Here is a 15964-nt window from a genome sequence, read left to right on the forward strand (position 1 = left end):
CATCTGTCACCATCACTGTCTCAGCACACACATTTGACCAGTGTCCATCTAGGAAAATCCATTACTGCCTACCACTCTGATGCCTTAAGACAAAAAGAGCTTACTTCAAACAAGGAGGTTTGAATTAAGAGTGTCAGATTACCAGTCTCTTATATAACTTTGTAATCGTAAGTAATGTAAGTTGATAAACAAAAACAAACCGATCGCAAAAATGAGTCAAAATATGTTTTCTTTTCAGCTGTTGATTTAAAATTGTCTTAAAAAGACACAGTAAAAACTTAAAAGGTTTTCCCTTACGGAAAGCCAAGTCTTCCAGTGTTTTCTCACTGCCATGATAATGAACCATGACCAACTCAATAGGAATAACAAGCCGCTCTTCACTCAGCGCCAGTCAATCCAGTCCTGCCTGTCTCCACAGCATGATTTATTCACGGTTACTGTTACCACGAGGCAGTGAAAATGTTTGAGGTAGATAGCAACTCAGAGGGACTAGTTTACCTCAGGGGTCACTGCCCAAATGGGGCAGCTTGATATTGTTTGAGGGATCATCAAAACGACATCACCCCTGAGCTCAGTGACTTGCTATGATGACACTCCTCTTTCATAAACGTTGCCAGAAGTCAGATGGTTTCTTGGTACAGAGATTTCTTCAGTATACAGTAGAAAGATATTCTGGTGGTGACATCTGACCGTGGCATCGCTGGAAGAGGCAGAAATGTCTCAATCCATGGGCTTAGGGAGGATTATATCTCAGCATCTACAATATGTAAAGTTTTCATCCTGGCTTAGCTATCTGGTGCAGCGCATACATGGAGTGGAAATAAATCTCCTTAAAGGGAGGAGCTCAGGAGGAATGGTTAAAGCGATCCTGTGAAATCACAAGCATCCTTCACAGCCAGAAGTGGTCAGAAGGATGAGCGGCCTGTGGCCGGGCTAGCTGGGCGTCCGGTGTACGCTTGATGGGATATTGCAGACTGATATTAGCAGCCGTTCACATCACAGCGGAAACACTCAACAAGCTGCGATGCAGCAGCAGGCTCCGCTCAGCTCCTGTCCCCTGGGAGCCCAACCACACATGCTGTTACACTGCGTGGCGAGGATTAGTAGATGCAACAGTTTGATGGGGCATTATTGATCTGCATGGTTTAACTGTCAGTTGGATAAATACTAGTAAAGTGTGAGGAACAGTCAGTTGTATCACGCAGGGTGCAAAAGCCAGTCAGGTGCAATTTACTTTTGTCAAATTCCAGTAGAGAAGATTTTGAGTAAGAGGTCATCACAAAGATGCAGGGAATATTTTGCATTCATTTGGTAGTCTATAGATCAGGGTGTGTGTGTGTATGTAGAGCAGGGTTTGTGTGTGTGTGTGTGTGTGTGTGTGTGTGTGTGTGTGCGTTGTGAGGCCTTTCTGCAGACTGTCATTGCATGAGATCTGACCACGTACGCCGGACATAGTTCAGAGGATTTCACTCCAGCTGCACTGTCTTTATCTCATCATCTGTGTACCGAGTTTGTGTGTGTGTGTGTGTGTGTGTGTGTGTGTGTGTGTGTGTGTGTGTGTGTGTGTGTGTGCAGTGTTTATGCACACCAGGTTATTATCATACACTGCGTGCATACTTACTGTGGGACTGAGTGCATGCATGGATGTGTATGTGTTGCGCAATCTGCATGTCTAAAATGTGTGTACCAGGGAGCCCAGGTGTACTCTCACTGTATAGAGCACAAACCACACGGGCCTCACTGCAGCGGCCTGGGTTCGAATCCGGCCTGGGGCCTTGGCTGCTCATCTCTCTTCTGCTTTTCCTGGTACACTCAACTATCAATGTCTAATCAATAATGAAAATGTGTGGCTGTGCTCCCCTGTGGAGCGACACAGGTGACCAGTCATATTCAGGTAGGCTGGCCCAGGTCTCACTCACATAAGATGCCGGCCCAAAACCACGCATCCCACTGTGTGTGTGTGTGTGTGTGTGTGTGTGTTTATCTACGTCAGGCCAGCAGGACAAAGCTCCCTGCCTCTCTGACGGAGGACAGGAGGAGAGAGGCCGCCACACTCACCCACAGGTAAGAGTTACTTAAAGCAGCCTCCGGAAGGATCAAACAGGAAGGGTTTCGTTTAGTGCAAGTCTGAGCTCAGGTTCTCCTGTGACGACGGAACCTTATAGCCTCAATTACAGCTGCGGGGATTCTAAGAGGAGGGCACACCAGTGCCGCTGAGAGGAGGCCTCATCCATAGACTCTCTACTCTGCTGTGTTTGGAGTGACAAGGTGATTATTTAAGTTCCACCTGAGTGTTCGCGGGCGTGAGATGGGACTGTGAGTGGGGCTGCAAGGCTTTATGCCCTGACATACTTTCAATTACTTCGTTTCAGGTTGGAGTATCAGGTTGTCAGGTTTGTATTGTTTGGTTCAGTCTGAGCGAGTCAGCCGTGACAGACCAGACCAATAAATCACTCTGGACTAAGTCAAATATAACTCCAAATAGTATTTATGCTGTCTGGATTAGAAGTGATTTTTGGTATACTATATCTTTTATGTGTTCTATTGAGATTTTGATTGCACAGAAACAGACTTGATAAAATGAGTTATCATTATGTAATAAGTTAGTGTGTGAAACAAGCAAGAGAGCTTTAAATAACGCCTTAATCTGTTTTCCAACTTCAACCTCAAACGCATCACTCAATATCATAATCCTCACCCTCGAACAATCTCAGCACACGTCGGCTATAGGAGGTTTAGCGATGCTCGTGACACAACAGAGAGGCTGTGGAATAACGGGAAGTGGAAAGGCTTGTTCACACTGCCCCAACAAACCCCCTCAAATAATGAACAGTTGTTGGGTTGTGTCGGTTTGGTGGGATGTGCCTGTTGGTGTTAGTTGGAGCTGTGTGAAAACGACAGTTATCTCTCCAAACGTTCTAAACCCAACAGCCGACAGGAGAATGGTTGGTGCTTGTTGGCCATTGCTGGGGCAGTCTGATCTGGCGTCTACAGTCGTCCCAGTAGAAACATGCAGGGGGTAGCCCACAGGAGGGAACCATGGAGACAGCACAGCTGGGAGTGAGCAACACAACCAGGAGCCACACCAACACAGCAACAAGGACGTTCTGTTTAGATGTAGCTTGTGTGAGTCTGTATGAGCCTGTGTGTAAGTCTGTGTGTGTGTGTGTGTGTGTGTGTGTGTGAGTCTGTGTGAGTCTGTGTGAGTCTGTGTAAGTCTGTGTGTGTAACCGCCTGATGGTCCCACTGCTCAAGACCGCCCGGTCCCAACACAAGCTCTTCTCCTGCCTGGCCCCCCAGTGGTGGAATCAACTCCCCACCTCCATCAGAGACACTGACTGTCTCTCCACCTTCAAGAGAAGGCTCAAGACGCACTTGTTCCGGGAGTACAACGGTACTTTGGGATGGTTTGCTGGACCTGATGCTAGTTTCTTCAAGGATCACAATGACTCTTGCTTAGAGACTTGTTGCTCTTGTTGTTTAGTGGCAACTGATTTAAACTGTTGTATTTGCTGCAAAATATTCTATTTTAGTTCATCTTATTTTTATTTTTACTGTTGCTGCTTTTTCTACAGGTACACTTGCACTTAGAGATTCATGTTGTTTAAATTGTAACTTGCTTAACTGCATGCTCTTATGGTTCTTCCCTTTGGCACTTATTTTTTGGTTGTGCACAATGTGTGCTTCTTGTTTTGGCTACCCGCAATGCTTTGGGATCTTGTTGTTATTATCAGTGACCTATGCACTTTGTAAAGCTTTCTCTTGGAAGACGCTTTGGATAAAAGCGTCTGCTAAATGAATAAATGTAAATGTATGTAATGTGTGTGTGAGTCTGTGTGAATGCCTTGGAGCTTGTGTGTGTATGAGTGAGTGTGTATGAGTTGGTCTCACTGTATGTGAATGTCCATTGTCTGAAGCGGCCGTCACAGTGAGCAGCAGCAGCTGAGGTTGTCTGCGCTCATCAGTCAGAGGGACGGCCAATGACGATCGGCCAGAGGGACGGCCAATGACGATCGGCCAGAGGGACGGCCAATGACGATCGGCCAGAGGGACGGCCAATGACGATCGGCCAGAGGGACGGCCAATGACGATCGGCCAGAGGGACGGCCAATGACGATCGGCCAGAGGGACGGCCAATGACGCGCACACGCTACCTCACTCTTGGCTCTGCTGAGGCTCTGTCCGTCTAGAACGTGGGAACAGTTCCCTCCCCTCGAGCACCATCTCATCAGACCACGGAGGAAGATAAGGTGGCATCTGAGTTCAATAAGTAACCGTCTCTGCCGATGGAGATAGCGATCTTTGAGGTGACGGTGGAGGCTGGCTGTACGCTACAGTGAGTGTGTTTCAAACAGCAGCCAGCTTGTCTCACTGACTGGCTTGATGACCAGCAGCAGCTCCATGTTCCATGCATGAGCCGTCTGACCTCCTTCTAGTTGTCCACAGCAGTCACAGATAGCGTTGTGTAACCTTACAGCCTGATGCACCAGAAGTCATTAACAAGTGAGTGGATGCAACAAGTGGATATCGACACTATCGACTACAATACACTATTTATAATGTTTTTGTTTTAATATATTATTAATATATTGAAGTATTATGTTAGCCGTATAACATTTAGGGTTTTTTATGTCTAGTAATATAATCCTATAGTATAATCTGCTAAGTAAGCCAGACTCACATATGGAAACACTACATACCTCAGTACACAGCTTATCGTACTTGTAAGTACAAATCATCTTAAATTAGGAAATATATGCTTATTTGGTATGAACAATTTAGACACTGGATATGTTACTCAAACACTTACAATTACTAAATCATTACTAAGTACATTTTGAGAACCAAATGAAACACCCCAGATGTCACACATAATAATGAAACACACTCTTCCACACTTACTCAAGAACCGGACGAATCCCAGAGTCATTCAGGGCTCAATGAACGAGCAACGAGGCTAACAAAAGCGGTACTCACACCAGGAAATGGTAGAGGAAGCATCTCAATCCAGCAGGTCTCTCCAGGAAGTTGTAGACATCCCCCTGCATGCTGGTCTTGGTGATGTAAGGGCTGGGGAAGCGCTTGGAGGAGTGCGGCCAGCTGGCTGCAGGGCAAGGCGGAGGGCAGGAGGAGGGCCGGCCACCGTGGACCATCTGCAGCGCTGGCTCTTTTGTACGGCTCGCCGTACTGCGGGGAAGGCCTGATCCATTATTCACAGCCACGGGGTCCAGTTCCAGTGAAACAGGAGAGTAGAGGCGGCTGTCAGGAGTGGGAGGCGGAGGGTCTGGCTCGTCCAGGCTTCTGTCCAGGCTCCTGTCCAGGCTGGGGTAGCCGTTGGGGCCCGGGGCCGTGTCGCCGGCGTGGGCGGAGTGCAAGCGGCGCTGCAGGTGGAAGGAGCGCCGGACGCCGTGGCCTCTGTCACTCATCCTGAAAGGCACACTGATCCGGCGGGGGGGGGTGGGGGGTTGACAGTGCGGGCTGTGGGGTGAGGGCGGAGGGTGAGTTGCGGGTGAGAACTGGAGGTGAGGACGGAGGGGTGATAACTGGGGGTGAGGGTGATAACTGGAGGCTATGGTGATAACTGGGGGTGAGGGTGATAACTGGAGGTTATGGTGATAACTGGGGGTGAGGGTGGTAACTGGGGGTGAGGGTGATAACTGGAGGTTGGGGTGATAACTGGGGGTGGGGTGATAACTGGGGGTTAGGGCGAGCCACAGACAGAGGTGTGAGACAGCTAGCGAGGCATGTCTGCTCCACAGAGAACAGAGGAGCTACATGTGAGGCCAGACCAGACCTGTAGAGCAGGAGAGGAGATGAGTCAGAGTGACAGCCAATATAAGCCACATCCATTAGTCTAGTCTGGAGCCAGCTGGATGGCTGCAAAACAGACAGCACCACATTTCTTTTATAAATGATTCTTCCATTGCCATTGTACAGTACAATACAGATGTCCCTTCCCACAGCCCATATTTAGGACTAACAGTAGGCTTGTTTTCCTCATGTTTCTTTTTGCTCAATCTAATCCATGTGTACAGGAGGGATGGAGGGGGGCATTTGAGCCATAGACACAGTATCAGCAGCAGTACTCTACTAGTAATATGTCACATGAACTGTGTGCATGCAATAAGTAACATATTGCATGCACCAATACTATTGACTTCACACAACTGTCTTAGCAGCTTGCCTGATTATAGCTGTAGGCTGTAGTCTAAATTTCCTTGTGACCCTTTAAACTGTCTCAGGTTAATCCGTCTGCAATGCCGTTTTACATGAACAGCACACTGCAGTTTTGTCAACCCATCTCACTTTTTCCACCAGGATCACTCGTGGAAAAAGTCAAGTGAACTAATTAGCAACAACTAACAAGCTCTCCTTAAAGAGACACCGATACACAGCCCTGATACTGTAGGTGTTGAAGGGATGCCTCCAAGAGAGATCGGAAACAAGCTTTTGTGGCGAGAGATGAAACGTAACTGGAGCTAACAACCCCAGCTGCGCCGGGTCCAAAATCGTAGAAGATGTGATGACAGGAGTCGGCGATAGCGCCACTCCTGTATGTCGCAACACAGATCGAGTTTCTTTGTTGCTCAAGCCAAACTGTACACTAAGAAAGTATTTACAATAACCGTCACATTTAGGCTAACTGTCTTACAATGGCATTACAACACTGACGCCCCAAATATACATTTTATGTTAACGATTTCACAAATAAACCTTTTATCCGCTGCTTTCCTTTCCAGTTTTAATTGTTCGCATTAAACAGGTGCTTTTAACTACGGGTGTCTAAACTGCGAAAATAATCATAAATCACCAGGCAATAGTTTTCTATTTCCCTCATACACACATGGAGTAAAAGTTTAAGTTTGACTGGATTGATTCTGGATAGAACTATGAAGGAGAGATCAGTGAAGGAGGAGCGCTTCCTTGATACATCTTGGGTCGGTAGGTGTGATGTGTGTATATCACTATCACACCAAATGCGAAAATTATTCACGAGTAGGCTGTTGTTTGTTTTTTACGGCACGCATGTGTCTCGTGCACTGGCCAAAAAACTTAAATAAGTTGATTCAATAAAATATAAATGTTTCAAAGCTTACCTGTTGAAAAAACACAATTAAACCTTCATAAAGACTGCCCAGCAACAACTTTTCTTCCCAACGACACAACGTAGATGCTACACCACTTAGGGAGTAACCAACACCACAACTAATCAACGCAAATCTGGATGCAACTATAAAGTTGAGGCTATCTTTCGTCTTTTATGTCCCTTGCGGCGTGTTCCTGTGAAGTCCGGTACCGTTAGTCGGTGAGGTATAGAGAGCAGCTGGCGATGATGCTACCGACACATGTGGACAGACGCGCGCACGCGTGTACATATGACACATGTGACCAGTGTGATTGGAATCCGTTTCTATAAAGAAATACACGATATAGATGCCGACCCTGGCGTGAGAAAGGGTTAAAATAAAAAGTAATACATGTATTTTAAAAACAAGCTTATAAACGTTGTGAATATGAAATCCCACAGTAGTTTGCTGTTGTGATGAAATTGCCTAGTTGAATGATGGCACTCGTACAATTTTTTAACTTATCAATGAAATGAAATTTGCATGGAAATGTGAACGCTCTTTATGAATTTCACAGACTGAGGCTATTGTCTTTCTTTAACAGTAGGGGGCGCTGAATATGTGTACAGACCGTCTTGCAGCCATCCGTTTAGTATGTCCATTCTGATACGCCGTTGTAGTCACTAACCTGTCATTCGGGAAAACATGGCCGCACACTCAATAAGCACATCTATTTTGTCCTTAGGTCGAATAAATGGCCCAATCATTAGTCAATGGGCGATCAATGGACATAGATTGAACAGGGTGACATATGCGACGGCGGTCTCGACCAACAATTCTCGTGCAAATAGAGGTAAGAAATACATATTTGAAAGCTCTCTTGGTAGCCTGCATGGTTGTCCCTCACCCAGCTAAGATCGGCTCTTGCTATGTTGACTGTCCTTGCTGAAATTCTTCTGTGGCTGCCAGATTGATATTTCACATTGGCTTGGCATTTTTATATTGACTACGATACGATTGTTGACAAAATCTTAGGGTAGTTGATCCTTTGTAGACTATATTTTAGGGTAGCAGACACGTTTGGAAATGAACATATAAGTTCTTCCACACCATGAGTATAATTTCCGTTCATTCCAGGCTTTCTTGATAGAGACAATCGAGGACCGAGGAAACCTAGAAGAGAGGTGAGCGTGTTTGATTTAATACCATTCCGATATCCCCGCCAGTTTACTAGAAACAAATAACAAAAAGACGGTGTGCATGGGTGTTGAAGCACTAGTTTATATTGCGTTTGTGTTCGTTTTAAAGGCAGGTGAACCGAGGACAGACAAGATGGCGGTGGACCAGGACTGGACGGCGGTGTATCCGTCCGCCACCCCGTTCCGACATGCCTCAGTGCCCCTGCCCGTGCGCATGGGCTACCCTGTGAACAAGGGGGTGCCCCCAGAGAAGATGGGCAACCTGGAGCTCATCAAGGTGAGGGTTCATGACGCGCTGTTCAGTTGACTCTTTCGCACTGTACCAGCCTCTCTGCTCACAAAACAAGGGTGTATGGACTTTCTCATTCACTGCTGCTAAACCCTGGAACTCCAGTTTCCATCAGAAATGCTCCTTCGCTTGGTTATTTTAATCATTTGCTTAAAGCTTACCGTTTTAATCATTTTTATTGTCTTTTGTTATCATAGGTTATATTTTGTGTCTGTCATTTTACTGTACTGTAGCTGTTTGAGTGAAAGGTGCATTACAAATACAATGTGTTATGATTCACTTTCCTGCAGTGTTGTCAGTTCAGTTGAGGGTATTGGGTTCAGTCTTTAGTTAAATGAGAGAACTTCATTTACATTACCAAGAAAAACCCATCTCAAATCTAGTCAGATCATCCGAGTGGGGAACTCCAAATGACGTAATGGATCATTCAGACCCGAACATACTGTGTTTCTGTGTTTATTTTCATAATAAGATTGGCTCAAGCCAGTATTGTATGAACACACCCTGGCATGCTATAGCGTGTGCTGCTGGGCCCTGCCCGGCCGACAGCACCACAGTCCTGTTCAGTCCCTGCTGTGGCTGACAGCACCACAGTCCTGTTCAGTCCCTGCTGTGGCTGACAGCACCACAGTCCTGTTCAGTCCCTGCTGTGGCTGACAGCACCACAGTCCTGTTCAGGCCCTGACCGGCTGACAGCACCACGGTCCTGTTCAGTCCCGGCTGTGGCTCTCCCCTGGACGTCAGGATTAGGGGCAGGTGTTTCCACACAGCTGGGCCCCCAAATCTGTCCCTGGGCCACATGCAACACTCCATCTTCAGCACTAACAGCTGGGTCCGGCCACAGACGTTATTAATTTCATTTCCCTTTTTCAACCCCGACCAGGCTTAAAAGATTAATTTAAGAATTGGGGTTGTGCATGCTTATTTTTGTCCTTATTCTTCTTTTCTTTTTTTTTTACGGTGGGACTGTTTCTGTTCAGGGGTCATTAAGAAATCCTGTCAAGTTCATTATTTTATTTTATTAATATTATTTTTTTAATGTTCTTCTGTCTCTGGTGTAAATGGCCAATACAGCTTTTTTGTTTGACTGATTTTGGCACAAAAAGTAGCATCACTGCAACGGGTTGTGTTTTTCCTCTATGTGTGTATAATCTCATCAACTGCTCTTGTCTTGCTCAGATCCCAAACTTTTTGCATTTGACGCCTGCAGCCATAAAGAAACACTGTGAAGCTCTGAAAGGTAAACCACTTAAGTTTGCACCCACATTAAACACCTTGTGTTGAATGAAAGTATTTTTTTGGATCCAGAGAGACTATTGTTTATCAAAGAGAGGATTGTTCTTGGTTACTTCCAGTCTTCTGCACAGAGTGGCCCTCTGCCCTGGACTCAGATGCTGCGTGCGACGAGCACTTCCCCATCAAGGTGGACAGCAAGACCTTCGTTTCTGCAGGCCTCTCTCTCCGGAACCCTTCCGCTCGCATCGTCACCCTGTCTGTGAGTGTCTATCGGGAGAGCTGGGTTATTCTCTGGGCGTCTGCCTGACAGACTAACATCCTAGACTATAACCTTACTTAGCAAGTAGAACACAGGCTGTCCAGCGTCCACGCTGATCCTCTATGAGAGATGAGGTATCAGCGATACTGGACACCACAAACAACTGTCAGCGCATTCATGAAGAAAGGGTTTTGTCCATTTCTTCATCAACGGAGTGACCAAGTTTAGTTCTGGATTTAAAAAATGATTTATCAATCTGCAGATTGGGAGAGAACCAGACCTCGGACAATAAATGACAACACAACACCAGGCTTAGGTCTCAATCATGTATCTCTCGGTTCTGAAGGAGGAGGACCATCTTTTATAGGGCACAAGAATGTAAACATAGATAGTGACAGTCAGGCAGTAATGACGTTACAACAGTCTCAGAGAAAGAGATTCACAGCTCCCAACACATGACCACTCAGACTAGAGAGATCATAGTGGGAGCCTTGTAGTCATGACAAGGAACGTTTACCCAGTACTTTCTCCTGATCCCGAACATCTAATAACCCTGACACACAGACACAATGTACTCTTATTAATAGCAAGCTCACATGAGAACACACTAACTAGTATCCATTGGCTTGTTCTATTGATTAGTGAATAATGTAAGCACACAGGAAATCCCAATTTCTTCCACAGTATCTCCTTGACCTTTTCTAGAAAGGTCTCCAGCAAGCCTATGGAATGTTACTTTCGCGTCGGTTTCCTCTTTGTATCATGTTTGTTACTATCAGTACCCAGGGATAATTCACTTTGGTCAGTCCAAAATTGACAGTTGAAAAAAGGGTACTTTTGCCTCAACCACTGTTGAGAATTCTAAAAACAAAAACAATACTTATTTTTAGATTCCCCCTCTGATGAAATATAGGACTTCCCATTAATCACCAGCCATCTGTTCCACTAACACTTTCCTCTTTAGATTATGGCCCCGAGGTAGGAATTATTCAGCCATTAATCCCTCTGGATTAGTTGGGAAATCAAAGATAGATTGCATGACAAATCCCAGAGAGGCAGAAGCAGACTGAGACCAGGCTTTCACTTAACCCCACCCCACCTCCACCCCACCTCCATCCCACCTCCACCACACCTCCACCCCACCTCCATCCCACCTTTACCCCACCTCCATCCCACCCCACCTCCACCCCACCCCGCCTCCATCCCACCTCCATCCCACCCCACCTCCATCCCTCGTACTGTCATCTGGGGTGATTGAAATGAAGCGTCCCCCCTGTTCAGACAGTCTTGTGTTCAAAGCACACCTGGCCACCGCCCTCCAACACACATTACACAGACGTACGCTACGATGTCAAAGGCTTCATCCGTGTTTATAAATAGTGCAATTCAAATGCATTTACCAGAAGTAATCAGTTTTTGTTGTTGTTCAGATTGACAATGGGCTTACGTTTCATTCCAGGGCATAACATCACATGTGACTTGAGAGTTACTCTCCAGATGAAATGTATGGGGATTTGAACTGCAGGGTTAGTCTCTAAGTCTCCGCAGTAAAAAATAAATGACCTTTTAAGATTTTGAGGGTGGTTTTCATTGTACCGGGAAATAACTTATCTTCTCACCTGAGAAGTACATCAGCTACGAGACTCTTAACACCTAGGTCACTTAAGAAGGTCACTCATACAGAGATGTGTCACAGCAGGACTGGAAGGCCAGCCTTTATTGCTGTTTGGTATTCACAGAGATGCTTCTGTCCTCCCAGGTGAAGCTGTCCAGTCTGAATTTGGATGACCACGCACGGAAGAAGATGGTCAAGCTTTTGGGCGACCGTTACTGTAAGAAGACAGACACTCTGACCATCGTCGCCGACAGGTAAGCATCTGGGGAATGTTCAGCCAAACAGTTTAGGTTGTTTTGTAAGTGGGTGTTCTATTGTTTGTCAGTGTTTACAGATCCTAATCTTTCTCCTCGATCTTTCCCCAGCTGCCCACTGAGACAGCAGAATGATGACTATGCACATTACCTCCTGACTGTCCTGTACCACGAATCATGGGTAAGACTCACTTGTATGTTTCAATTTAAAAAAAATATTTTTCCCTGACAGGAAAGGCAGGGGATGAGAGAAGGGGCAGATGGCTGGAGAGATGCACCAAAGGACCCAGGCTGGATTCAAACCCAGGTCGCTACATTAAGGCTTCCATTGAACGCACACTTCCCCGGTGAGCTACCAAGGTGGCCAAACCTCACTTCTCAGTGAAAGTAGTTCAGTACAGCTGGCGCTACACTGCCCTGACTGACCTAAAAACCAGCAGTAGAGACGGTCTTTCTGTTGTCCTTGTGCCACCACAACACCAGAGTGGAACTGGCCAGCCCCCTTTGTGGTCAGCGTCTGTCACAGGCCCCAGACATGTGACACCAGGAAGCCAGGCCTTCTGAAGAGAGGCTTAGACACACAGTGCAGTACGGACAAGCTTGTCGAGTGCCTTTCATCACGGCCATGAATATTTCAGGGGTTCCTTCATTCACAGAAGCTCAACGGGGGGGGGGGGGTCTCCCGTTCCTCATCCACCCCCTCTCTCCTTCTCTCTCTTTCACTCTCTCCATCCTCCCTCTGTTCAGTGCCCTTTGAAAATAACGTCTGTTTGTGAAGGCTGTGCCTGTGGTTAATGTCACCTGGGCCACCTCCCTCCATGGCGGTGTCCTCGCTCGCCTCAAGGGTGAATTCAGGCGTCACAATGTGATCCTGCCTCCTTCAGAAACGGCTCTAATCTGTCGTCTGATCTCAGGAAACCTTTCATGCGCCAACGCAGAACCCGCCTCCCAGCGACGCGCCCGCCGACGTTGACATCTCTCTGTATCCCCTGAGGGGAGCTGGGCGGCGCAGGGCCCTGTACCAGAGGAGAGCAGAGCGCCTTCTCCCTGCGGTGTGATAGGAGGCCCATTAGAGCCGTCTCAGAGAGATGTGCGGGTCAGGAGGATGGCAAACAGCTCCATTGTGGCCGTGACATTCACCCTCCCCCAGGAGAACACAGATGGAGGGGATCACATGCTGACCCCGCCCCTTTCCCCACATTCACACCTCGCCAACCACACACCACACCTCAGGGGACCATGGCTGGGGTCAGCGACTCCTCCATGAGAGCGGGGCCGCTAGAGACTTACCGACCTCCTTCTCCTGGGGAGGGCTTCACATGAAGGTGAGACTTCAACCGAGGGGGAGAGGACGAAAAAAAGCGTGGATCATTTTTTTTGGGGGGGGTGGGGGTGGGGTCTTCCGGGGGGGGGGGGGGGGGGATTGCGTCCAAGGCGGGAAGTGGAACACTGTCCGCTGCCCTTTAGCACACACAAAGGAAGGCACAGTGCCTCTGAGCAGCTGTAAGAGCGGAGCTGCGTTCAGCGAAACACAAGCTTACAAAGGGGCCGATTGTTAACGGGCAGCGAGGTGGTTCTGCCTCTCCACTCGGGAAGACGGATTCTGCTAGCTAACTCTGCCGTGTCGCTACTTCCTGTACCGCCTGCTACCCTGCAGCAGCCTTCTCCTTCACCTCACCCTGCCGAGCACCAGCCAGGCTCCTTGGCTGCTCTCTCCCACTGTCTCTCTCTTTTTTCTCTCTCCTTTTGACAGCTTCTGCTGGAACAGCCTCTCTCGCTTTCCCTGTTTATCTCTCTTTCGCCCTCCTCTCTCTCTCTCCTCTCTCCTCTCTCTCTGCTCTGTGTTCTGAGAGTCCTTGTGGGACTCTCTCCTTTTGACCGTTTCTGCTGGAACAGCTTTCTCTCTCTCTCTGTTCCTCTCTCTCTGTTCCTCTCTCTCTGACAGGTTCTGCTGTATACAGACTTGGGAAGCACATCTGTGCTGTCAGGATGATCACAGACTGTCATGTTGAGCAGCCTGCGGGGTGTCTGTCAGCACATCCATCATGGCTGCCTTCCCTTCATCATTCCTTCTCCTCGCCTCTCCCCCGGAGGGAAGGAGGAGAGCGATGACGGACATCTTCATCAGATCACTCCTCACTTCCTTCACTTTGGCTCAGCCGGACTTAGATAGACGATTAATTCGCTTTAACTATTTTCGACAAGTGGTCGATTAATATTTGCCAGCGATGGCAACTCAACCAGTCCCAGCAAGACCTGTCATGTCATCTCAGTCCTCTGCGTTCTGTCAGGCAACAACAGCGATGATCTCCAGCCAGCCTTGGCCCTGGGCCTTGGCCCTGCAGGAACCCCAGCCAGCCTGGATCCTCCAGACCACGAGGATGTCGTGGCTCTCACACCTGGAGAGGAGGGGGGGGGCTACGGCTGGGCCTGACCTGGCTTTAGGGTCCCTCACAATGGACCTCTGTCCTATGGGGAATGTGACAGGAGAGAGACAGGCAGAGGAGATAGAGGCAGGTATGGAGAAACTGTATCTCTGTGAGAGGAGCGCACAGGTGAGCCGGCACCCTCAAAAACATCCCTCGGTCGTCAACAAACAGAGCCGTTTTCCAAGGACCCATCAGGGTTTTTCCTACTTCCTGGCGCAACGCGTTTGTTTGAAGATGAAATGTTCACACTTCTGGGCGTCTCAGTAGCTCACTGGATAAGTGTGGTGGGTGGAGGCCTCACCGCAGGGGCCTCACCGCAGGGGCCTCACCGCAGGGGCCTCACCGCAGGGGCCTCACCACAGTGGCCTGTGTTCCAGTCCAGCCTCGGCCCGTTGTCTCCCTCTCTCACCCTATCCCTGCCTATCCTGTGACACAAAACCGGCCTATAAAGCAGTAAAAATACCCCCCTAAAAAGTTTTGTAGGAATCTCAAGTAACTAAGCGGTTAGCCTTGACCTATACCCTCTCTCTCCTCAGAAAACGGAAGGCTGGGAGGCGGAGAAGACCGCGGCCGACATGGAGCAGTACAGCTGGGACCACAGTCCATCTCAGACCAGCCTGCTGGACACCCTGGTCCGCATGCAGGCCCCGGGGGGGGCGGAGGAGGGGGGCGAGGAGGGGGCCGTCAGAGAGCAGATCCTGGGCAGGAGCGAGGTGCAGGCGTACCGGGACGCCGTCACCAGGCTGAAGAACGAGGGGGAGAGCGAGAGCAGCATGCTCCAGTACAGAGAGGCTGTGAAGAAACTGCTCAACATCTGACGCTTTCCACTGTATACCGTGCCGCATCCACAGGAGCCAGCTGGGAGTCATATGGCATTTGAACATCGCTGGAAAGCCATCAGATTGACTCTTACTGATTCGAGTTGAGCATATGGATCATCAGATCACTTGTAACTGGCCAGAATAAGACGGCTATCCTTGTCCTGTATAATATTGAGAGCTTCTCACACCAGTGGATATCAATGGCTCCATTTCACGGTCCTACAGTGAAATATTTATATAAAGAATAAACTTTTGTTGTTGTTGTTGAACTTGATGTTTGTCTGTCAAACAGGACTGCCTAAACCTGCTTCCATATTATTCAAAAGCAAAACTGAAAGCCTGTTGTAAACATATACTCAATGCATTGTAAATAAAATGCTCTTTTTTATTTATTCACATGGGGAAGTACAGCTACATTGTTTTTACTCTTAAAGTACATTTGTTCCTGCCAGCCTGACCTTCAGAGTAGGACAAGGACACTGAAAGCCACCTCGCTAAAAGGATCCATTAAATGTCTGTCCATTAAGTGTCCCAACCTCCCAACCAGCTGGACTCGTCTCCATCCAGTTCTGGATCAGGAGACATTCAATCCAGGGGTAAGCTGTCCTGCAGGAGTGATGTTCTGGCCTGGAGGCCCAAAACTCAGACCTGACTCACACCTCCAGGCCTCGTCCAGTTCACTGAGCCAGGCTGCTGCCTGTGTTGAACAGACGTGCTCTTGTTGCAGCGTGTCTTGCTTGGGAGCCCCCGTCAGGGCTCTGAGAAGCCCGGCCTTCAGGGGCCACAGCCCGCGGG

General features: G+C 48.1%; 2 protein-coding genes across 2 annotated transcripts in view; one reads left to right on the forward strand and one right to left on the reverse strand.

The window, feature by feature from the left end:
* The window catches only part of kcnq1.2 (potassium voltage-gated channel, KQT-like subfamily, member 1.2), a 142432-nt gene extending 137006 nt beyond the window's left edge, over positions 1-5426 (reverse strand). The window contains exon 1 of the mRNA XM_084671715.1: positions 4978-5426. Coding sequence (XP_084527841.1) covers positions 4978-5426 — 449 coding nt within the window. The remainder of the gene's footprint in view (positions 1-4977) is intronic.
* A 2316-nt stretch (positions 5427-7742) lies between these two features.
* On the forward strand, positions 7743-15438 carry mrps35 (mitochondrial ribosomal protein S35). Its single transcript, XM_084673091.1, has 8 exons — positions 7743-7920; positions 8205-8251; positions 8376-8543; positions 9735-9795; positions 9911-10050; positions 11810-11919; positions 12031-12100; positions 14885-15438. Exons 1-8 carry the CDS (start codon positions 7773-7775, stop codon positions 15164-15166), a joined length of 1026 nt encoding a protein of 341 aa, XP_084529217.1. The 5' UTR covers positions 7743-7772; the 3' UTR covers positions 15167-15438.
* Positions 15439-15964: the final 526 nt, after the last annotated feature.

The sequence above is a fragment of the Hypomesus nipponensis genome, chromosome 14, assembly GCF_054491055.1.
Source record: "Hypomesus nipponensis isolate SF chromosome 14, ASM5449105v1, whole genome shotgun sequence".
NCBI classification, from domain to species: Eukaryota; Metazoa; Chordata; class Actinopteri; order Osmeriformes; family Osmeridae; genus Hypomesus; species Hypomesus nipponensis.

Bases quoted from the DNA above. Each gene is read 5' to 3' on its own strand.
- mrps35 (XM_084673091.1), top strand. From the start codon at position 7,773: ATGGCCGCACACTCAATAAGCACATCTATTTTGTCCTTAGGTCGAATA. The intron at 8,544-9,734 runs GTGAGGGTTCAT...TGTCTTGCTCAG, and splicing joins GCAACCTGGAGCTCATCAAG to ATCCCAAACTTTTTGCATTT. The intron at 11,920-12,030 runs GTAAGCATCTGG...ATCTTTCCCCAG, and splicing joins CTGACCATCGTCGCCGACAG to CTGCCCACTGAGACAGCAGA.